Source organism: Ranitomeya imitator, chromosome 1, assembly GCF_032444005.1.
Source record: "Ranitomeya imitator isolate aRanImi1 chromosome 1, aRanImi1.pri, whole genome shotgun sequence".
NCBI lineage: Eukaryota > Metazoa > Chordata > Amphibia > Anura > Dendrobatidae > Ranitomeya > Ranitomeya imitator.
Genome location: NC_091282.1, coordinates 1,162,098,361 through 1,162,122,872, shown reverse-complemented (window position 1 = coordinate 1,162,122,872; position 24,512 = coordinate 1,162,098,361). Strand labels below are relative to the sequence as shown.

The 24,512-nt window shown below is 44.0% G+C and overlaps 1 protein-coding gene across 2 annotated transcripts in view; it reads left to right on the top strand.

Annotated features, from left to right (window-relative positions):
• TBC1D19 (TBC1 domain family member 19) overlaps nt 1-24,512 on the top strand; it is a 271,020-nt gene that overhangs the window by 45,173 nt on the left and 201,335 nt on the right. For both annotated transcript variants that reach the window (XM_069744638.1, XM_069744639.1), the window contains exons 2-4: nt 8,696-8,768; nt 14,022-14,067; nt 20,638-20,713. In XM_069744638.1, the coding sequence (XP_069600739.1) occupies nt 8,696-8,768; nt 14,022-14,067; nt 20,638-20,713 (195 nt within the window). The remainder of the gene's footprint in view (nt 1-8,695; nt 8,769-14,021; nt 14,068-20,637; nt 20,714-24,512) is intronic.

Genomic DNA, 24,512 nt, shown 5'->3' with positions numbered 1-24,512 from the left:
ACGCAGTATATAGCACAGCCCACGCAGTACATAGCACAGCCCACGCAGTACATAGCACAGCCCACGTAGTATATTGCACAGCCCACATAGTATATTGCACAGCCCACGTAGTATATTGCACAGCCCATGTAGTATATTGCACAGCCCACGCAGTATATAACACTGCCCACATAGTATATAAGACAGCCCACACAGTATATAGCAATGTTGGCACCATATCCCTAAAAAAATGAATTAGAATAAAAAATAGTTATATACTCACCCTTGGATGGCCCCCGGATCCAGCCCTGGCCTTTCCCGCTCCTCATGTGCCGCTCCGGTCCCAAGCGGCAATAACAAGTGATGATGTAGCGGTCTCGTAAGACCGCTACGTCATCTCCGGTCATTGCCGCGATGCATTCTGTGGACCGGAGCGGCGCGCGAGAAGTGGGAAAGGCCTGGGCTGGATCTGGGGGCCGTCGGAGGGTGAGTATATAATGATTTTTTTAAAATTATTTTTAACATTATATGTTTTTACTATTGATGCTGCATAGACAGCATCAATAGTAAAAAGTTGGTGACACAGAGGGTTAATGGCAGCGTTAACGGACTGCCTTACACCGCGTTAGGCCGCGGTGTAAGGCTGTCCGTTTAACGCTATGTGTGCGCTGACTGGGGGGGAGTAGGGCGGGGGCACTGACTGCAGGGGAGGAGGGAGGGGCCAATTCGCGTGGGTTGTTCTATACTGCGTGGGCTGATCTGTTGTGAATTCTGTTGTCAAACTCCCTCCTGTGGTCGTGAATGGTACTTCGGCGAGTTCTGTCTACGGGCTCCCTCTGGTGGCTATGAGTGAAGCTGCTGCTTCTGAGGTTCCTTACACAGGTGACGTGGGTTATCCTTTGGTTGGCTGCTCTATTTAACTCCTCTCAGATCGTTACTCCATGCCAGCTGTCAATGTTTTTGCATTTGTTCAGTTCGCTCCTGGATCTCTTTGGTGACCTGCCTTCTCCAGCAGAAGCTAAGTTCCTGATAGTCTTTATTTGTTCTCTGTTTTCTTGTCCAGCTGGTTTTCATGATTTTGTCTTGCTAGCTGGAAGCTCTGGGATGCAGAGTGGCCCCTCCGCACCGTGAGTCGGTGCGGAGGTCTTTTTTGCACACTCTGAGTGGTCTTTTGTAGGTTTTTGTGCTGATCGCATAGTTACTTTTCCTATCCTCTGTCTATTTAGTAAGTCTGGCCTCCCTTTGCTGAAACCTGTTTCATTTCTGCGTTTGTGACTTTCATCTTTACTCACAGTCAATATATGTGGGGGGCTTCCTTTACCTTTGGGGAATTTCTCTGAGGCAAGGTAAGCTTTATTTTCTATCTCTAGGGCTAGATAGTTCTTAGGCTGTGACGAAGCGCCTAGGTCTGGTCAGGAGCGCTCCACGGCTATTTCTAGTGTGTGTGATAGGATTAGGGCTTGCGGTCAGCAGAGTTCCCACATCCCAGAGCTCGTCCTGTATGAGGTTTAACTATCAGGTCATTCCAGGTGCTCCTAACCACCAGGTCATAACACTGATCTATACTGCGTGGGCTGATCTATACTGCGTGGGCTGATCTATACTGCGTGGGCTGATCTATACTGCGTGGGCTGATCTATACTGCGTGGGCTGATCTATACTGCGTGGGCTGATCTATACTGCGTGGGCTGATCTATACTGCGTGGGCTGTTCTATACTGCGTGGGCTGTTCTATACTGTGTGGGCTGTTCTATACTGTGTGGGCTGTTCTATACTGTGTGGGCTGTTCTATACTGCTTGGGCTGTGTTATATACTACGTGGTCGTGGCTGTGTTATATACTGAGTGGGTTGTGCTATATACTATGTGCCTGTGCTATATACTACGTGGGCTGTGAAATATACTGCGTGGGCTGTGTTATATACTATGTGGCTGTTATATACTACGTGGGCTGTGTTATGTATTAAGTGGCTGTGCTATATACTATGTGCCTGTGCTATATACTACGTGGGCTGTGAAATATACTATGTGGCTGTTATATACTACGTGGGCTGTGTTATATATTAAGTGGCTGTGCTATATACTATGTGGCTGTGCTATATACTATGTGGCTGAGTTATATACTGCGTGGGCTGTGTTATATACTGTGCGGGTTGTGTTATATACTACGTGGCTATGCTATATACTACTTGGGCTGTTATATACTACGTGACTGTACTTTATACTATGTTTGCTGGCAGTATACTGGAAGTGTCAAACTGCATTCCTCGAGGGCCGCAAACAGGTCATGTTTTCAGGATTTCCTTGTATTGCACAGGTGATAATTTAATCACCTGCACAGAATGATTCCAGCACCTTGTGCAATACAAGGAAATCCTGAAAACATGACCTGTTTGCGGCCCTCAAGGAATGCAGTTTGACACCTCTGCAGTATACTACGTAGGCTGTGCAATATACTACGTGGCTGTGTTATATACTGTGTGGACTGTGTTATATACTACGTGGCTGTGCAATATACTACGTGGGCTGTGTTATGTACTATGTGGCTGTGCTATATACTTCGTGGGCTGTGTTATATACTATGTGGGCTGTGTTATATACTACGTGGGCTGTGTTATATACTACGTGGGCTGTGTTATATACTACGTGGGTTGTGTTATTTACTAAGTGGGCTGTGTTATATACTACATGGCTGTGCATTCTAGAATACCCGATGTGTTAGAATTGGGCCACCATCTAGTATATGTATATAATATATATATGTGTGTGTGTATATACAGTGGGGCAAAAAATTATTTAGTCAGTCAGCAATAGTGCAAGTTCCACCACTTAATAAGATGAGAGGCGTCTGTAATTTACATCATAGGTAGACCTCAACTATGGGAGACAAACTGAGAAAAAAAAATCCAGAAAATTACATTGTCTGGTTTTTTTAACAATTTATTTGCATATTATGGTGGAAAATAAGTATTTGGTCAGAAACAAACAATCAAGATTTCTGGCTCTCACAGACCTGTAACTTCTTCTTTAAGAGTCTCCTCTTTCCTCCACTCATTACCTGTAGTAATGGCACCTGTTTAAACTTGTTATCAGTATAAAAAGACACCTGTGCACACCCTCAAACAGTCTGACTCCAAACTCCACTATGGTGAAGACCAAAGAGCTGTCACAGGACACCAGAAACAAAATTGTAGCCCTGCACCAGGCTGGGAAGACTGAATCTGCAATAGCCAACCAGCTTGGAGTGAAGAAATCAACAGTGGGAGCAATAATTAGAAAATGGAAGACATACAAGACCACTGATAATCTCCCTCGATCTGGCGCTCCACGCAAAATCCCACCCCGTGGGGTCAGAATGATCACAAGAACGGTGAGCAAAAATCCCAGAACCACGCGGGGGGACCTAGTGAATGAACTGCAGAGAGCTGGGACCAATGTAACAAGGCCTACCATAAGTAACACACTACGCCACCATGGACTCAGATCCTGCATTGCCAGACGTGTCCCACTGCTTAAGACAGTACATGTCCGGGCCCATCTGAAGTTTGCTAGAGAGCATTTGGATGATCCAGAGGAGTTTTGGGAGAATGTCCTATGGTCTGATGAAACCAAACTGGAACTGTTTGGTAGAAACACAACTTGTCGTGTTTGGAGGAAAAAGAATACTGAGTTGCATCCATCAAACACCATACCTACTGTAAAGCATGGTGGTGGAAACATCATGCATTGGGGCTGTTTCTCTGCAAAGGGGCCAGGACGACTGATCCGGGTACATTAAAGAATGAATGGGGCCATGTATTGTGAGATTTTGAGTGCAAACCTCCTTCCATCAGCAAGGGCATTGAAGATGAAACGTGGCTGGGTCTTTCAACATGACAATGATCCAAAGCACACCGCCAGGGCAACGAAGGAGTGGCTTCGTAAGAAGCATTTCAAGGTCCTGGAGTGGCCTAGCCAGTCTCCAGATCTCAACCCTATAGAAAACCTTCGGAGGGAGTTGAAAGTCCGTGTTGCCAAGCGAAAAGCCAAAAACATCACTGCTCTAGAGGAGATCTGCATGGAGGAATGGGCCAACATACCAACAACAGTGTGTGGCAACCTTGTGAAGACTTACAGAAAACGTTTGACCTCTCTCATTGCCAACAAAGGATATATTACAAAGTATTGAGATGAAATTTTGTTTCTGACCAAATACTTATTTTCCACCATAATATGCAAATAAATTGTTAAAAAAACAGACAATGTGATTTTCTGGATTTTTTTTTTCTCAGTTTGTCTCCCATAGTTGAGGTCTACCTATGATGTAAATTACAGACGCCTCTCATCTTTTTAAGTGGTGGAACTTGCACTATTGCTGACTGACTAAATACTTTTTTGCCCCACTGTATATATATATATATATATATATATATATATATATCCACTGAAACATCACAGAAAAAAAAATTATATATAATAAATTTTACTTATCGAAATTTAGATGCAAAATAAAAATTGGCCTCTCTTAAGTTTGTGTTGCTTTTTTTTCCTTCTCTTTATAAGTCATCAGTGTCCTTTTATTTTAATGTTTTCCATAGACTTAATCAAGCTTTCAGCTCATTTTTCCATCCTAAAAATAACCGTTAACGACAACCCTCATTCTATATCGGTCATTTCTGACTGTAATCTATGACATCTCTTACCTTGTTAGCCAGTTTCCATTTTATTACGCTATTTGTTTAATGACACAGTATTTTCTATGCCTTTTAGACGTAATAGAGCTGTAGGAAAGGTTTTGAGTGCATTGCTTTTATTTGGAAGGAACCCACGCAAAAGCAAAATGTGCAAACATCTGGGTCTTATAAAGTGACATTACATTGATTGCCATGATAGCCAATTATAAGCTAGTCAGCCATAACATTAAAACCACTGACAGGTGAATTGAATAGCATTAATATAACTGTTACAATGCCACCATCAAGGGGGTGGGAGGGGATGTGATATACAGTGCCTTGTGAAAGTATTCGACCCCCTGGAACTTTTCAACCTTTTCCCACATATCATGCTTCAAACATAAAGATACCAAATGTAAATTTTTGGTGAAGAATCAACAAGTGGACACAATTGTGAAGTTGAACGAAATTTATTGGTTATTTTAAATTTTTTGGGGAAATTCAAAAACTGAAAAGTGGGGAGTGCAATATTATTCGGCCCCTTTAACTTAATACTTTGTTGCGCCACCTTTGCTGCGATTACAGCTGCAAGTCGCTTGGTTTATGTCTCTATCAGCTTTGGACATTGAGAGACTGAAATTCTTGCCCATTCTTCCTTGGCAAACCGCTCGAGCTCAGTGAGGTTTGATGGAGATCGTTTGTGAACAGCAGTTTTCAGCTCTTTCCACAGATTCTCGATTGGATTGAGGTCTGGACTTTAACTTATTTGTGAACCATTCCATTGTAAATTTTGCTTTATGTTTAAGATCATTGCCTTGTTGAAAGACAAATCTCCGACCCAGTCTCAGGTCTTTTGCAGACTCCAAAATGTTTTTTGAAGAATGGTTCTGTATTTGGCTCCATCCATCTTCCCATCAATTTTAACCATCTTCCCTGTCCCTGCTGAAGAAAAGCAGGCCCAAACCATGATGCTGCCACCACCATATTTAACAGTGGGGATGGTGTGTTCAGGGTGATGAGCTGTGTTGCTTTTACGCCAAACATATCGTTTGGCATTGTTGCCAAAATGTTCGATTTTGGTTTATTCTGACCAGAGCACCTTCTTCCACATGTTTTGGTGTGTCTCCCAGGTGGCTTGTTGCAAACTTTAAATGACACTTTTTATGGATATCTTTGAGAAATGGCTTTCTTCTTGCCACTCTTCCATAAAGGCCAGATTTGTGCAGTGTACGACTGATTGTTGTCCTATGGACAGACTGTCCCACCTCAGCTGTAGATCTCTGCAGTTCATCCAGAGTGATCATGGGCCTCTTGGCTGCATCTCTTATCAGTCGTCTCCTTGTTTGAGATGAAAGTTTAGAGGGATGGCAGGGTCTTGGTAGAATTGCAGTGGTATGATACTCCTTCCATTTCAATATGATCGCTTGCACAGTGCTCCTTGGGATGTTTAAAGCTTTGGAAATCATTTTGTATCCAAATCCAGCTTTAAACTTCTCCACAACAGTATCACGGACCTGCCTGTTGTGTTCCTTGGTCTTCATGATGCTCTCTGTGCTTCAAACAGAACCCTGAGACTATCACAGAGCAGGTGCATTGATACGGAGACTTGATTACACACAGGTGGATTATATTTATCATCACTGGGCATTTAGGACAACATTGTATCATTCAGAGATCCACAATGAACTTCTGGAGTGAGTTTGCTGCACTGAAAGTAAAGGGGCCGAATAATATTGCACGCCCCACTTTTCAGTTTTTGAATTTCATCAAAAATTTAAAAATTCACAATTGTGTTCTACTTGTTGATGTTGATTCTTCACCAAAAATCTACTTTTGGTATCTTTATGTTTGAAGCATGAAATGAGGGAAAAGGTTGAAAAGTTCCAGGGGGCCAAATACGTTCGCAAGGCACTGTATTAGTCAGGAAATGAACACCTTTTTATGCTCATATGTTGGAAGCAGGAAAAATGGTTAATTAAAGATCTGAGTGACTCTGACTTAACCCCTGAGCCTGTTTTCACCTTCGTGACCAGGCCAAATTTTACAATTCTGACCACTGTCACTTTATGTGGTAATAATTCTTGAATGCTTCAACAGATCCCACTGATTCAGAAATAGTTTTTTAGTGACATATTGTACTTCATGTTATTGGTAAAGATAGTAAAGAGTTTTCAATATAACTTGGGTCTATTTGTGAAAATATGAGAAATTTGGCGAAAATGTAGACATTTTCAATTTTTATATTCTTAAACCAGTTAGTCAAGGTGTAAACATGGAGCGGAGGGTAGGGAGTCTCAACGCTGGAATCTAAATATCAAGAGGCAGCAGAAATGGAACTGGCGGTACTAGTCCATGCACTGCGCATGATCAGCATGTTTCCTAGCTCTGGTGTCCCGGGTGTCATCATGACGACATCCAGTCACCATGGCAATGATCGGGACCTTGCGTCACGCCGCGGTGTCTCCGATCCAAAGGCATAGGGGATGTCAGCCCTCTGCCTTCTCTAGGAATGCTGCGATCGCATTCAATCGCAGCATTTCAGAGGTTAAAGTGCTGGGAGCGATGCGTGACCGCTCCTGGCACTTAGTGCCAGGTGGCAGCTGTTAGAATCAGCTGACACCCAGCGACGATTGCCCGCACACCACCTGTGCATGTGGGCGATTGCGCAGACGTAATGATACGTCCCTGGTCAGATAGACCCAGGTCATATGGACTGTTTATTACTAGTGATGAGCGAATATACTCGTTACTCGAGATTTCTCAAGCATGTTCGGGTGTCCTCCGAGTATTTTTTAGTGCTCGGAGATTTAGTTTTCCTCACCTCAGCTGAATGATTTACATCTGTTAGCCAGCTTGATCACATGTGGGGATTCCCTAGCAACCAGGAAACCCCCACATGTACTTATGCTGGCTAGCAGATGTAAATCATTCAGCTGCGGCAATAAAAACAATCTCCGAGCTCTAAAAAAAAATACTCTGAGGACATCCGAGCGTGCTCGGGAAATCTCGAGTAACGAGTATATTCACTCATCACTATTTATTACGTCTAATGTCAGAAGGGGGTTAAACATCCTTTTTTTTATTAGGAAGTTAGAGGGGTTTAAAGTGGATCAGTAATTTCAAATTTTTCCAGCAAAATTTGCAAAACCATTTTTTTTAGGGACCTCATAGGAGGGAGTATGCATAACTTAAGCTTTAAAAGGGGCTTTCTGCATTTCATTAAAGTTACCAATGAGATGCCATCCTGATAACAACAGAAGCTATACTTAACCACGGATCCACTCTTCTCTCCAGCTTTGGCATTCAGACTAAAAGGGATGGCGTCATGACCACCAGTGAGTGCCCTGTCTGCTGAGGCTACTAATAAGCTGCAGAGTGAAATGACTAGTAATTGGCATCAAATAGTAAGACATAAATTGTGTTACTCACCAGTACGTAAAAATTCAGCCAACTTTATTCCAAAAGCATTAAAATACAGCGAGGAGAGGCATTTATAATACTTTGGAGTACATGGACAACAGCAGTTTTACGCCTGGCTAGTTCCTAACCCCGAGTAACGCTACCCCTGCAGAATCAAATTAATATTGTGTATCAAACAACATATATTACATGTAATTATTTAAAAGGCTATATTATAAGAATGCACTAAGGTCATTGCATTCATTTATACTCGGTGCACCATGTGCAAAGAACGGATTCCGGAAGCAAGTTTAGCTTTCTTTATAGGATGACATCCCATTCGTAAGTTTTAATAAAGAGCAGTAAACCTCTGTATCCTAATTCTATTCTTTATTCCATGTGAGTGATAAGTGTTTAGTCCAGTGGACTAACTTCTAATTGTCTTACGATATTTCAGATAGTGGGACAGAACCGTCTAAACAAAAGTTTATTAAAGCCATTAACAGGTTAGATTGTTGTGTCCGATTTTCAGGATCTTTTATACCAATGGTGCATTATATTTCTTGGCAGCCTTGTATTTTTTTCTTTACAGGTAATTTCTAAAATCTGCTGATGTTATTATCAGGACGGCTCCATTAATTTATTTTTCAATTTTGTATTTTACAGGGAAGTCTGCTCAGTCCAGATATTAAACTTGAAACGCTTAAAGACGATATCAAAGATTTTTTGAAGGCATCAGGTACTGTTTCACTGTGTGGAGACCTTGAACTATAATAGTCTAATAGTCTTCTCACAACAAATAAAGCCAGAACATGTAAATTCTTTTTGTTTCTTGAGGGTCTCCTTAATAATTGTCTGCTACCAGCTGTGACTTGTCTTGTAAAGGTATTTGAACAGATCTAAGACAGAGATGTAAAAAGTAAGTGGTTGAGGATACATGGGCTGTTGGTCGCAAGTAATCGAAATGCAAGCCACGTACAGTGGCCAATGACCACATGATTTTTAAGCCTTTCATGGCCGGAGGAGTTGTGTCCAACTGCCCATGTGATCTTGCTTTAAGAACATCTCTTGCATATCAATATAAAACTACCAGAGGGCAGGAAGATCAAAGAAGGCATCTGGAAAGAAGAGGTACAACAGGTACCATGGTTTTACAAGGGTCTTTTATACACTCTGTTTTGCAGTATCTTGTCAGATTTACACTTTGAGAAGATCTCTTGTTGAATATTTTGTGTGCGCTCATGAGGACACTATTTTTGTCTTTTAGGGGTAAATATGAGCTTTTGAGTATTTTTAGGTAGGCATTGAGATCTTTCCTCGCACATACATCAAGTCAAGGCCAAGACTGCTAAGCACAGTGTGAAAGTTATCTCGTATCTATGAAGGCACCAAAAAATGTACTGTAGGCTTGACAGCAGTTGTGATTACATACCCATGCGGCTCTATTATTTTACGACATGGAGGTAAATACCGTCTTAGATAATACCCTTTCTATATCTAGAACAAATAGGGATTGTTGAGGTTTGAGGAAAGTGCAAATGGGATGTAAGGAAAGAAACTTTATGTCTGGACGTCAGGGACTCCTTCTGATATGCTGGAGCAGGGCTGCCACTAGAAATTTCGGGGCCCCATACTGGCAAAATTTTCGGGGCCCCCTTGAAACTCCGCCCAGGCTCCACCCCAGCCCCGCCTCCAGGCTCCACCCCACGAACTGTCCACAGTCCCACCGCTCTCTCTTGGAAAATCTCCACTTCTCACCTATCACACATTAACAGTTCCCATCACCAGATCACACATATAGCCGGCAGCTTTTGTTTTGGCCAAAAGATTTTTTAAGCCGCCACCACAACAAGGTAGACACTTTTGGCCGGGCCCTACTCTACTGTAACCTACTAAATATTTGTTAAAATATGCAATACAATTTAGGTATATTTTTATTTATTTTTCAATTTTTAAAATGACCTATAATACTACATACAAGGAACAAATACCACAACACTATGACCAGATGACATATTACCACCACAGTGATCGAATAATATAAAATACAAGGAACAAATACCGCTACACCATGACCAGACCACATATTACCTCCACATCATGACCAGACCACATATTACCAACAATGACTGAATACTACAATACTGATCAGTAATACAAAAAAAACCCACAATACTATCACCATCAGTGCCATTATGCACAGGAGATCTGTAATTAGTAAGCAGTGTCTGTGTACAGGTAATACAGTGATCACTGGTGACATTACACACAGGAGCTCTGTATATAATGTATAGATAATACAGTGATCACTGGTGACATTGTACACAGGACCTCTGTATATAGTATACAGTGTATAGTGTAAGTGTATAGGTAACACTGACTCACCAGTGACGTCTCTAGGTGAAGTCCTTCATCTTTCATCCAGCACAGACCGCCATCACTTTATCCAGCCAGGACTCGTCTCTGCAGGAAATAAAACAGTTATCTCGAGTTCCGCTTGTAGAACACATTACTTAATTTTCCCAACTTCTACATTACACCACATGAAGAAGGCAACATAGTATCACTCTACACAGTAACAGGACCGCCCCCCCATTTAAAACAGTATACTCAAAAAATAAAATAAATACATCACTGCAATAATAATATCCCTTAATTAGCCCCTATGGTAATATTCGCCATCCTGGCCACCGTGTGTCTCATTCCAGGCTCCAGCCATATGTTCTCCCATCCTGCCCTCATGAGTATCCATTCTACCCCATATGATCTCCCCATCCTGCCCCATCTGTCTCCATCGTATCCATCCTGCCCCATCTGTTTCCAATCCTGCACCATCTCTGTCCAGCACTCTGCCCCATCTCTGTCCAGCACTCTGACCCATCTCTGTCCAGCACTCTGCCCCATCTCTGTCCAGCACTCTGCCCCATCTCTGTCCAGCACTCTGCCCAGCACTCTGCCCCATCTCTGTCCAGCACTCTGCCCCATCTCTGTCCAGCACTCTGCCCAGCACTCTGCCCCATCTCTGTCCAGCACTCTGCCCCATCTCTGTCCAGCACTCTGCCCCGTGTCCAGCTTTCTGCCCCCCATGTGTCCAGCTTTCTGCCCCCGTGTCCAGCTGCCTTCTGCCCCCTCTGTGTCCAGCTTTACTGCCCCCCCGTGTCCAGCGGCCTTCTGCCCCCGTGTCCAGCTGCCTTCTGCCCCCTCTGTGTCCAGCTGCCTTCTGCCCCCTCTGTGTCCAGCTTTACTGCCCCCCTGTGTCCAGCTTTACTGCCCCCCTGTGTCCAGCGGCCTTCTGCCCCCGTGTCCAGCTGCCTTCTGCCCCCTCTGTGTCCAGCTTTACTGCCCCCCTGTGTCCAGCGGCCTTCTGCCCCCTGTGTCCAGCGGCCTTCTGCCCCCGTGTCCAGCTGCCTTCTGCCCCCTCTGTGTCCAGCTTTACTGCCCCCCTGTGTCCAGCGGCCTTCTGCCCCCCTGTGTCCAGAGGCCTTCTGCCCCCCTGTGTCCAGCTGCCTTCTGCCCCCTCTGTGTCCAGCTGCCTTCTGCCCCCTCTGTGTCCAGCTGCCTTCTGCCCCCTCTGTGTCCAGCTGCCTTCTGCCCCCCTGTGTCCAGCTGCCTTCTGCCCCCCTGTGTCCAGCTGCCTTCTGCCCCCCTGTGTCCAGCCTTCTGCCCAAACCCCCCCCCCCCCCCGATCGCCGCTCTCCATAGAAAAAAAAAAAGTTCTACTTACCTGCCGCGCTCCTCTCTCCACGCAGCTGCACTGTGCACTCGCCGGCGGCTGACAATGACGTCAGACGCCGGCGACCTGCACGCTGCGGCTGGCGGCTGTTAACTATTGACGTGCGGGCGCGGGCCCGCATGTCAATAGCGTACAGCTGCAGCGCCGGCCGCCGCTAAGGGCCCGGTTCAGCCTGCGGCTGCCGGTAGGGGCCCGGTGAGCAGGTAAGAGGGGGCCCGATGCGGGCCCCCTCTGCTCACCGGGCCCCTTACGCCAGTCACGGCTGTAATGCCCTGATGGCGGCCCTGTGCTGGAGAGTTAGAAAAAGTTAAAAAAAAATCTTCTTTGTTTGCTGAAAACTGCAGAATGTGCCATCTATTAGTTTTCACAATGAAGTGATCCACATAAGGCTTTTGTTTAATTCCTTCTCCACATGCCCCAATGCGGACAATATCATGCAGTAAATAGAAGATGCAATACAGTTGGCCTTATGGCACAAGATATAAGTAGATAACATTGAAATCAGGAACGGTGACAGCGACTGATGTGAGGAAACACTGTTATGGATATGTGTCTTATACACAGTCATGACTGAAATTGTTGGTACCCTTGAAATTGTTCCAGAAAATTATTGCAATTACACATGTTTTGTTCTACACATGTATATTTCCTTTGTATTGGAGCAACACAAAAAAGCAGAGGAGAAAAAGACAATTGGATATCATTTCACACAAAACCCCAATAGCTGGCTGGACTAAATTGTTGTAACCCTCAATTTAATATTATTATATTATTAATACCCTTTGGAATAAATAATTGCAATCAATTGCTTCCCATAACCATAAACAAGTTTTATACACGTCTAAACTGGAATTTTGGGCCACTCTTCTTTTGCAAACGGCTCCAGGTCTCTCATATTGAAAGAGTGCCTTCTCCTAACAGCAAGTTTAAGATCTCGCTACACTTGTTCCAATATATTTAAATTCTGACTTATTGATGGCAACTTCAGAACTTTCCAGCTGTTTGTTTCCTTCTATTTCTGGGTGCTTCTTGAAGTATGTTTGAGGTCATTGTCCTGCTGCAAGACCCATGATCTAGGATGTAACAGCTTTCCAACACTGGGCACTACATTGCATGTGACCCAAAATCTTTTGGTAATCTTCAGATTTCATGATGCTTTGCACACAGTCAAGGCACCCAGTGCTAGAGGCAGCAAAACAACCCTAAAATATATTTGAACCTCCAACATATTTGGCTATAGGTAATGGGTAATTTTCTTTATAGGCCTCATTACATTTTTGATAATACAGTAGAATGATGTGCTTTACAAAAAAAAAGCTCGATCTTGGTCTTCTCTGTCCACAAGACACTTTCCCAGAAGGATTTTGGCTTATTCACGTACATTTTGGCAAACTGCAGTCTAGGTTTTTTATGTCTGTGTCACCAGTGGGGTTCTTCTGGGTCTCCTGCAATAGCATTTTATTTCATTCAGATGTCGACGGATAGTTCGTGGTGACACTAATGCACCCTGACCCTGCAGGACAGCTTGAATTTCTTCAGAACTTGAATGGGTCTGCTTATCCACCATCCAGACTATCTTGTGTTGCAACCTTTCATCAATTTTTCTCTGCCGTCCACATCCAGGGAGATTAGCTACCGTGCTATGAATTGTAAACATCAGGATTACTTTGCGGATCGTGGACAAGGGAACATTGAGATCTCTGTAGATGGACTTGTAACCTTGAGACTGTTGATGTTTTTCATCAAATTTTGTTTTTAAGTCCTCCGCCAATTATCTTCTCGTCTTTCTATTCTCCATGCTTTGCGTGGCACACACAGACACACAATGCAAAGATAGAGTCAACTTCTCCCTTTTTTTTATCTGATTTCAGATGGGATTTTCATATTACCCACACCTGTTACTTGCCACACATGAGTTTGAACGAGCATCACATACTTGAAAAAAAGTTGTTTACCCACAATTTTAGAAAGGTGCCAACAATTGGGCCAGGACCATTTTGGGGGGTTTGTGTGAAATTATAATTATGTTCAATTTTTTTTTCTCTGTTTTTTATTGTTTTTCCAGTACACACACAGGTAATAAACATATGTTTAACAAAACATGTAATTACAATCATTTTCTGGGAGAAATACTTTATTTTCTGGAAAATTTCAAGTGTGCCAACTCTTTCAGCCATGGCTGTATAAGCTATTGGTAAATGAATGGTTTTTAAATGTATTTCTCATTTCCCAGACATTTTCTGTTTTTATTTTTTTCAGGTTGGGAGAAAAAACTTCAGAATGCTGTGTATCGTGAGCTTAGTGTGTATGTATCAACTTCTGATATCTGAAAATGACTGGCTTACTGTTTTCTATAATGCTGACATAAATGTGTGAACTTTACAAATTGTGACAATTTCGAGATCAATTGGCTCTATAAGAGGGCTAGCACACAAAAAACATTCAGTCAAACGCATATGGCAATATATCTCTGGCTGCCTGGCCACCAACTAAATGCATATATAGTCCCATCCTCTGAGAGGCTCCTAAGCTTATTGCCCAGCACCTCAAAACACATCACTGACAATGCCAGTCCTTATTATTGTGATCATGACTCCAACACAGTCCATGTCTAAGCTTATCCATCTGCAGATAGTGCTCCCTCAGAATAAAGCAGCTGTACAAACCACTGAATCCTCACATTGTGCTTCGCACTTTTGGGATTTGCCGGTGGCAAGACTGAGCAATCTTGTAACCGAAAGTATGTGATACTAGATGGTGGCTCGATTCTAACGCATCGGGTATTCTAGAATATGTATGTATAGAGCAGCCACATAGTATATAGCACAGGCTACGACACATTCTTGAATACCCGATGCGTTAATACAGGCCACGCAGTATATAACATTGCCCACATAGTATATAACACTGCCCATGTAGTATATAGCAGCCATGCAGTATATAACGCAGCCCACAGAGTATATAACACTGCCCACATAGTACATAACACTGCCCACGTAGTATATAGCAGCCATGTAGTATATAACGAAGCCCACGCACTATATAACATTGCCCACATAGTATATAACACTGCCCACGTAGTCCATAGCAGCCATGTAGTATATAACGCAGCCCACGCAGTATAACACAGCCCACGTAGTATATAGCAATGTGGGCACTATATGCGTGGTTAAAAAAGACTTAAAATAAAAAATAAACATATACTCTCCCTCCGAAGGCCCCTTGAAGTCCTGGTGCCTGTGTGCGGTGCACGCGGCAGCTTCCGGTCCCAGGGTTGGTATGAGCGCAGGACCTGTGATGACGTCGCGGTCACATGACTGTGACGTCATGGAAGGTCCTTCTCGCATAGCATCCTTGCCACCGGAACCTGCCGCTTGCACTGCCGAGAAGAGGACGCGACGGCGGAGGGTGAGAATAACCTTTTTTATTTAATTATTATTATTTGTAACATTAGATCTTTTTACTATTGATGCTGCATACACAGCATCAATAGTGAAAAGTTGGTCACACAGGGTTAATAGCAGCATTAATGGAGTGCGTTACACCACGGCATAAGGCTACGTTCACATTTGCGTTGTTGGGTGCAGCGTCGTCGACGCATACCGACGCATGCGTCATGCGCCCCTATCTTTAACATGGGCGCATGGACATGCGCCGGTATGCGTTGTACTGCATTTTACGACGCATGCGTCATATAGACGCACAAGACCGGGCGCAGAGGACGCTACTTGTAGCGTTTTCCCTGCGCCGAAATTCCAGATCTGTAGGATCTTATGACAACGCATGCGTCACAAAACGCTGCGTTGTGTACATGCGTTGTTGGTTGCGTCGCCGACGCTGCGCCCAACAACACAAATGTGAACGTAGCCTAACGCGGTCCATTAACGCTGCCATTAACCCTATGTGAGGGCTGACTGGAGGGGAGTATGGAGCGGGCACTGACTGCGGGGTGGCCATTTTGCCACCGGACTCTGCCCGTCGCTGATTGGTCGTGGGCGTTTTGCCACGGCCAATCAGCGACTTAGATTTCCATGACAGACAGAGGCCGCGACCAATAAATATCTGTGACAGACAGACAGAAGGACAGACGGAAGTGACCCTTAGACAATTATATAGTAGATGCATACTCTTCTTGGCCACATTCTAACCAAACGTGTGCAGCCTTGTTAAATTCACTTGCATTCTCCTTGTCCACGCACGTCTAGTGGAAATGTTGCTGGAAGTATACATACTTGTGGTCACATGACCACCACCAGCAAAGGAGAATCCTCAAAGCGCGTGATGGGAGGATTTACAGAGTGACAGCAGTCTTTTGTGAAAAACCTGGACAACCCCATTAAGCTAATACTTTGTTGGAAGTACTTTTTGAATTAATGACAACATTCAGTCTTTTTTATCAGGAGTCAATCAGCATGGCACACCTAGATTTGGCAGTCTTTGCCCATTCTTGATTGCAGTAGTTTCAGATTGCAAGGGCATTTCCTGTGTACAGTGCCCTCTTCAGGTCACCCACAGATTTTCAATTGGGTTCAGGTCTGGACCATAGCTAGGCAATTCCAAAACTGTAATCCTCTGGTGAAGCCATTCTTTTGTTGATTTGGAGGTATGCATAGGGACCTTGTCGTGCTGAAAGGTGAAATTTATATTCAGCTTTTAAGCAGAGGACTGAAGGTTTTGTTGCAAATGGTACTAATATTTGGAACTGTTCATAATTCCCTCAACCTTGATTAAAGCCCCACTTCCATTTTCTGAAAAAAAAAAAAATGGCCCCAAAACATAGTGGTGTCTCCACCATGCTTCACTCTGGTGTTCTTTTACTGATAAGCAGTCCTTGCTTTGTGCCAAATATTTCTTTTGGAATTATGGCCAAAATGTTCAATCTCATAAGACCATAATAATAATAATAATAATAATCTTTATTTTTATATAGCGCTAACATATTCCGCAGCGCTTTACAGTTTGCACACATTATCATCACTGTCCCCGATGGGGCTCACAATCTAAATTCCCTATCAGTATGTCTTTGGAATGTGGGAGGAAACCGGAGTGCCCGGAGGAAACCCACGCAAACACGGAGAGAACATACAAACTCTTTGCAGATGTTGTCCTTGGTGGGGTTCGAACCCAGGACTCCAGCGCTGCAAGGCTGCTGTGCTAACCACTGCGCCACCGTGCTGCCATAATACATATTTCCACCTGCTTTTCGCAGACTAAATGTACACTTTGGCAAAACATAGTCTGGATTCAATGTTTTTCCTTCTTGCCGCCCTACTACACAAGCCAGATATATCAAGGAAACGGCAGATAGTTGTCACATGCAGTACACAGTAAGTACTTGCCAGAAATTCCTACAGCACCTATAAACCTGTCAGCAGGTTTTTGCTGTGTAATTTGAAAGCAGCATGATCTATGAATAGAGATGAGCTAATATGTTCGGAAACGATCGTCGAATTTTCCATATTTGTACCCAATTCGTGTCGAATTTATGTTTGACGACCTATTCCGAACATATTCGTTCATCTCTACTCCCATTGACTCCAAAGGTGGCTGTGTTCAGCAAATATTGCAAATACTAAATTCGCCAGCGATCGTAATCCGAACCAAATATTTAAAAATTGCTCAACTCTATCTATGAACAGTGACCAACAGAGGCCGTTTCACGCTACAACCAGCGCTTCTACGGGTCCACGGCCGTTTCACGCTACAACCAGCGCTTCTACGGGTCCATGGACCCGCTGGTTGTAGCTGGTTGTAGCGTGAAACGGCCGTCGTTAGGGTTGAGCGACCTTGACCTTTTTAGGGTCGAGCCGGGTTTCGCGAAACCCGACTATCTCAAAAGTCGAGTGAAATCGGCCGATTATGGCGAAAAGTCGAGGATCGACCGAAACACGAACCCCAATGCAAAGCCAATGGGATCTCTCTCTCTCTCTCTCTCTCTCTCTCTCTCTCTCTCTCTCTCTCTCTCTCTCTCTCTCTCTCTCTCTCTCTCTCTCTCTCTCTCTCTCTCTCTCTCTCTCTCTCTCTCTCTCTCTCTCTCTCTCTCTCTTTTTCTCTCTCTCTCTCTCTCTCTCTCTCTCTCTCGTCCCTGATAGGCGTCCACGCCCCTAAGACCTATGTCATCACTCTGCCCACACCCCTTCATTGGCTGAAAAAAATGGCGCCAAGCGCGTCATACGAAACGCGACTTTGGCGCGAAAGTCGCGTACCGCATGGCCGACTCCACACAGGGGTCGAGTTTCATGAAACCCGACTTTGCCAAAAGTCGGCGACTTTTGAAAATGAACGATCCGTTTCGCTCAACCCTAGCCGTCGTCCCTCTCTGCTCACTGTATCCTCCGTCTCACTCACTCGCCCGTGCCGTGAAGATGCTGTACTAGATGTTGCAATAAAGACAAGCCCCCTTTTTACAGGATCATTATCTATCTATGAACAGAGAACCTGATTCCATGGATTTGTCAGTTGCTCAGCAGCCTACTGTAGTTTCAATGCAATCAGTGATTTATCAGCAGAAGATTATTACTGCTGGACTAAGCTTCACGTGCAAAGCAGTCAGGCTCATTTGTGTAACCCCATCGCCACCACTGATTGCCTTCTTCCTATCAATGTAGAGCATACACAAGAGCTGCCAATCAATGGCATGGGTGGGATTATACACAGCTCAGCGTTTATAGCACTGCTACATCTGCAGCAGAGCACACAGTGATTCATTCAAAACTGCACCAAGCAGTAAGTGACACATCACTGGAATCAGGATGTCTGCCTCTATATCATGCTGGTCTCGGGTAGCATAGCAAAAGCCTGCTGACAGAATCCCTTTAACCCCTTCATGTACAGCACCGTGGGAGATGTGTTCCGGTAAACAGCCATACATGTACAGCTGGGCGATCATGTCAGCTCACTCACAGAGCAGGCTCGATCATCAGCGGGTGTCAGCTATATATCAAATGCCCAATCGTGGGCATTTAACTCTTTTGATGCTGTTGTCAATAGTGACCGCAAAATCGATCGGCGTAGCAGAAGGAGGGGGCTCTCTTTCTGCTTCGTGTTGCGTTCACGTCATGCCGATGGTCTCCATGGTGACTCCGAGCTGAAAGATGGCGACAGGGTTGCCCAGGTGTGGTGGCTTCTGAAGTTCCGAGTTCTTTATCCTCCCTGAACTCCGAACACTAAAACGGAATTCCGGGAGAAGTTAACATTCGCTCATCTCTAGTTTTTTGACACCCCTTTGTTGTCAATATGATCACTGCACCCTTAGATTAATTAATTGAGGAGTGTAGTTTGCAAAATTGGGTCAATTTTTGGAGGGTTCTGCTATTCTGGCACCTCAGGGGCTCTCACATGGCACCTGCAAACCATAACAGCAAAATGTGCACTATAGTATGGCACTCCTTCACTTCTTAGCTCTGCGCTGTGCCTCAGAAATAGTTTTTGACCACATATGGGGTATTCGCGTACTCAAGAGAAATTGCACAACAAATTGTACCTTTTGTTTTGACCAGTTTACCCTTGTGAAAATGAAAAATTTGGGGTAAAACAACATTTTTGTGAGAAAAATTACATTTTTATTTATTTCAACGTTATCAACTTCCATGAGGCATCTATGGGTTCAAGAAGTTCACCACACCGTTAGGTAAATTACTTGAGGGGTGTAGTTTCCAAAATGGGATGACTTGTGGGGGATTTCCACTGTTTAGGCACATCAGTAACTCTACAAAAGCAACACGGCGTCCGATATCTGTTCCAGCCAGTTTTCCGCTCCAAAAGTCAAATGGTGCTCCTTCCCTTCCGATCCATGCCGTGCACCCAAACAGTAGTTTTTCCATCTGCAATTTCTCCTGAGTATGCCAATGCTTCATAGCAAATTGAGCAATTCCACTTTCTCCTTTTACCCTTGTGAAATTGAAAAATTTGGGTCTAAATCAACATCTTTATTTTTTGTAAAAATGTTTTTTTTATCCAGTTTTATAGCTCAATGTTATCAAATTCTGTGAAGCGCCTGGGGTTTAAAGTTGCCACCACACATCTATATAAGTTCCTTGAGGGGTGTAGCTTCGCAAATGGGGTCCACTCTTTAGGCACAATTAAGGGCTCTGCAAAAGCCACAATATATATATGCTATCTATTCCAGCCAATTTTGCGCTTCAAATGTCAAACTGTCCTCCTTCCCTTCCGAGCCCTGCCGTGTACTGAAACAGTAGTTTTCCATCACATTTGAAATATTGTCACACTGAGAAGAAATTGAACAATAAATTTTGGTGCCCATTTTGTCCTGTAATCCCTGTCAAAGTTTTTCTTGGTATGGTATTTTTTTTTTTACGTTACAAAAAATGTACCGGGTGTCTAGACTTTTTATTATATCAACTGTATATGAATCATTTAGACATTTGTGATAGGTTACTAGTAATAATTGTGATTTTAGAATAGTGCTTGCAGTACAGAGCCTGGGATTCCTAAATGAGGTTCTGTGTGTTTTAAATAACCAATTTTTAACTACTTTTCTGCGAAAATCTCATTTAGTAGAGGAGGATCCTCAATTTTAAGTCACAGTGGAGATGGGCTACAAAGGACGTCTTTCGCTTTGGAGGACACGGTGAATTTATTCTTTTCGCACAGTCTATTGTTGTCATTGGAGGTTATTCAATTCTTCATTTCACATGTGGTGGCGCTGCAGGGAATTGCTACTCTTGCTGCCAGATTCTCCAACAGATTACATCTGATTGATCAGGATCCCTGCAGTGAAAACTTTTGTGATCAGGTTATTGATGGGAACATTTAAACATGCAGTGAATATCCATGCAGCAGGCACAACTTCAACTAAATTGTCATGGGAAAAATGGATTTTTACATTTTTTTTCCCTTAATTTTTGCATTCTAGGCTTCCAGCTCCTTGCCATCCTGCAGCACCTGCTGAACATATCAAAGAACCCCTGGTATACATGCGGCGAGCTCAGGTAGGTGGTGAGAACATCAGGTACTGGACAGTGGTGAATGCAGTTCAGTCACGTTTGGCTGATTTTTCATGTCATTTAATCAGGATCTAGCCATTTTTGGAGAATAATTTGAGTTAAAAAAATGGAAGCCCAATTTTCTGACCGACTAAAAACCAAATTTATTTAACGGTAGGAAATTTACAAGCAGATTAATAGATCGGTCTGTTGCGTTCTGCTGCCATGATTCCATGTGAGAGCACATTCATGTATACTTCTATGCAAGAAAAAGTATTTAATGATTCTTTTACATCCTCACTCTTGTGCTTATCTGCGGCTGGCAAGTCCGGAGTCTGGCCTCCTCAGCTGTCAATGACTTACAGACACTATATATGTATAGTGCGGGCTACTGGGAAGTGACTGACCAAAGGTAGATCACCCCTTCACCTCACCTCACTGTTTTGTAGACCTCTTAGTTGTAACGTAAAGAAAATTTCTCCGCATTTAAATCATGTCGAACCCTTACATTTTGCATCCCATTGCAATGCAGGTATAAGTATGAGGCAAAATGCATATCCCACTGATTCTTATCAGTTTCATGGGAATGCGAACATCTCACTCAAGCACCTGCGGTACTCTGTGCATGCCCAAGCACCCTAGTCAAACTTGAGTAACGAGCACTTGCACTATCACACGGATTTTTCCGCAGTGGATTTGGAAAAACCGCAGTGCAAAACCGCTGCGGATTTATCGCAGTTTCTACTGCGGATTCTGCTGTGGCTTTACACCTGCAGTTTTCTATTGGAGCAGGTGTAAAACCGCAGCAGAATCCACACAAAGAATTGACATGCTGCGGAAAATAAACCGCTGCGTTTCCGCGCGTTTTTTTCCGCAGCATGTGCACTGCGGATTTCGTTTCCCATAGGTTAACATGGTACTGTAAACTCATGGGAAACCGCTGCAGATCTGCAGCTTCGGATCCGCAGCAAAATCCGCAGCGTGTGCACATACCCTAATTCTTACGTAGCTCTTTGCATTTTTAAAGGGCCACTGTCACCCCCCTCCAGCCGTTATAAACTAAAAGAGCCACCTTGTGCAGCAGTAATGCTGCATTCTAACAAGGTGGCTCTTTTAGTTTTGTGTTCAGGTATTACTAAAATAAAGCGCTTTGAAACTTTGCAAAAATACCTATCTTTGTCCACGGAGGTGGGTCCTCAATCCCCAGCTTGAACGGTACTCTGCCGTCACTCACATCTTCAGGGGCTTTCGGCGCCGCCCCCTCCGCGCTGTTTTCTCTTCAAATCCGGCGCCTGCGCTGTGTAAATCTTTGTGGGGCAGGCGCGGTAAGCTCTGGCGGTCTGACGTCCCAGCCAGGCTTGGAGACTGCGCCTGTGCTGGCAGTGCGGCCACCCACCTCGGTAATCCCTGCCCCGCACTGTGTTATGCATTATGCAATCGTCCCGGCGATTGCTATGAGGAGGAGGAGGCACGATCAGCTGAATAGACAGAGGCTGTAAGGCGGGGGACCTGGGTGACAGTCTGACACACGCAGTGCGCATGCCCAGGAATCCTAGCCACACACTGTGCATAATGCATAACACAGTGCGGGGCAGGGATTACCGAGGTGGGATTTGAAGACAAAACAGCGCGGAGGGGGCGGCGCCGAAAGCCCCTGAAGATGTGAGTGACGGCAGAGTACCGTTCAAGCTGGGGATTGAGGACCCACCTCCGTGGACAAAGAGAGGTATTTTTGCAAAGTTTCAAAGCGCTTTATTTTAGTAATACCTGAACACAAAACTAAAAGAGCCACCTTGTTAGAATGCAGCATTACTGCTGCACAAGGTGGCTCTTTTAGTTTATAATGGCTGGAGGGGGTGACAGTGGCCCTTTAACTTGCTTTCCTATAGATGTTCATCAATTTGATAGTACCCTAAAGATGTATAAAGGTAAAACATAATACAGTCCACTATTAGGTAAAATGGAGAATGTTTTATTCCAAATACTCTCGAGATTTGAAACACTTGGGTTGAAACGCTGATTCCTACCCAACCTAGGGTTCTCCTCCCTTTAAGCTTCTTCTAGGCGGGCTTGCATAATTGAACAAGTAGTGTGAGTAATCAAAGATACATCCAAAGTGGAATCCATCATTTTGCCTGTTACTTCAGTAATAAAATTCAAGGGTTGTGAAGTACTTTATAGATGGTCTCCATGGTGACCTGGGCCGAAAGATGGCAGCGGGGTCAAGCAGGGACAGTGGCCTGTCAGCTGATGCTCCAAGCAGGAGATGACACATTTCGTCCCTGCATCTGAGACACTGATGTAATGGTCTGCAATGCAGAAGCAGCGCAGAGTATTAGATCAGCAAACCGTCAGTATACAGTTACTGTCCCATCCTGGGATAATGTAAAAAAAAAAGTTACCTTATGTACTCGTGTATAAGCAGAGTTATTCAGCACATTTTTTTGTGTTCTGAAAACGCCCCCCTTGGCTTATACACGAGTCAATTGTCAATAGAAACATACTTACCGTATAATAAAGACATTCCTATAGACTAGGTGAGCAAATAAGAGTAGTTACTACGGCATGTATGTATAGAAAGAACCAATAAACAATATAGACTATAAGGTAATTTCGCCCAACAAGGCCTCCATTATAAATAAGCAGACCAGGCTGACACAAGTATGGACGAATCCTAGCGATCAATGATGAAGTTAAATGCTATGTAATAAGGTTAGGAAAATATCATATGTTGAGTAGACCTTGTATAACTTCTGCCAAAATAGTATGACCGTAAATAAAGCTATTGTATTTAGTACATCAATTCAGATGATTTCCATATCCAGGACACCTGCAGCTTGCAAAAGATCATCCACACCTCCCCAACCCCTTCGCCTCTTCACTTTTGCTTCTTCTGGGTGTGCTTTAACCAAGGTTTCAGACCTTAATTAGCCTGGTAGGATTATGACTTGTTCACTATGATCGTTATTAAAGGCCAGGTGATGCAAATTTCTCAGCTTTATAACAACTTAGCCTCCTCTAGCCTTGTGCCAAAAACAGCAGGCATGGGTTCTTCTAAGCAACTGCTTAGCACTCTGAAAATTAAAATGGTGGAGGCTCAGAAGGCAGGAGAAGGCTACAAGAAGATAAGTGTTATCAAGTTGCCCTTTCCTCTGTTCCAAATGTAATTAAGAAATGGCAGTTAAAGGTACCGTTACACTAAACGATTTACCAGCGATCACGACCAGCGATACGACCTGGCCGTGATCGTTGGTAAGTCGTTGTGTGTTCGCTGGAGAGCTGTCACACAGACAGCTCTCCAGCGACCAACGATGCGGGTAATCAGAGTAAACATCGGGTTACTAACCGCTGTGCTCTGCTTTGCGGCCGGCCGGCGCTGACACAGTGAGTGCGGGAAGCTGACGCCGGGGGACGTGACAGACACCGGAATGTGAGTATGTAGTGTTTTTTTTTTTTTACATTTACAATGGTAACCAGGGTAAACATCGGGTTACTAAGCTCGGCCCTGCGCTTAGTAACCCGATGTTTACCCTGGTTACAAGTGAACACATCGCTGGATCTGCGTCACACACGCCGATCCAGCGATGACAGCGGATGATCAAGCGACGAAATAAAGTTCTGGCCTTTCTGCTCCGACCAGCGATGTCACAGCAGGATCCTGATCGCTGCTGCGTGTCAAACACAACGAGATCGCTATCCAGGACGCTGCAACGTCACGGATCGCTATCGTTATCGTTCAAAAGTTGCTCAGTGTGAAGGTACCTTAACAGTGGATGTGAAGATAAGGTCTGAGCATCATTGCAAA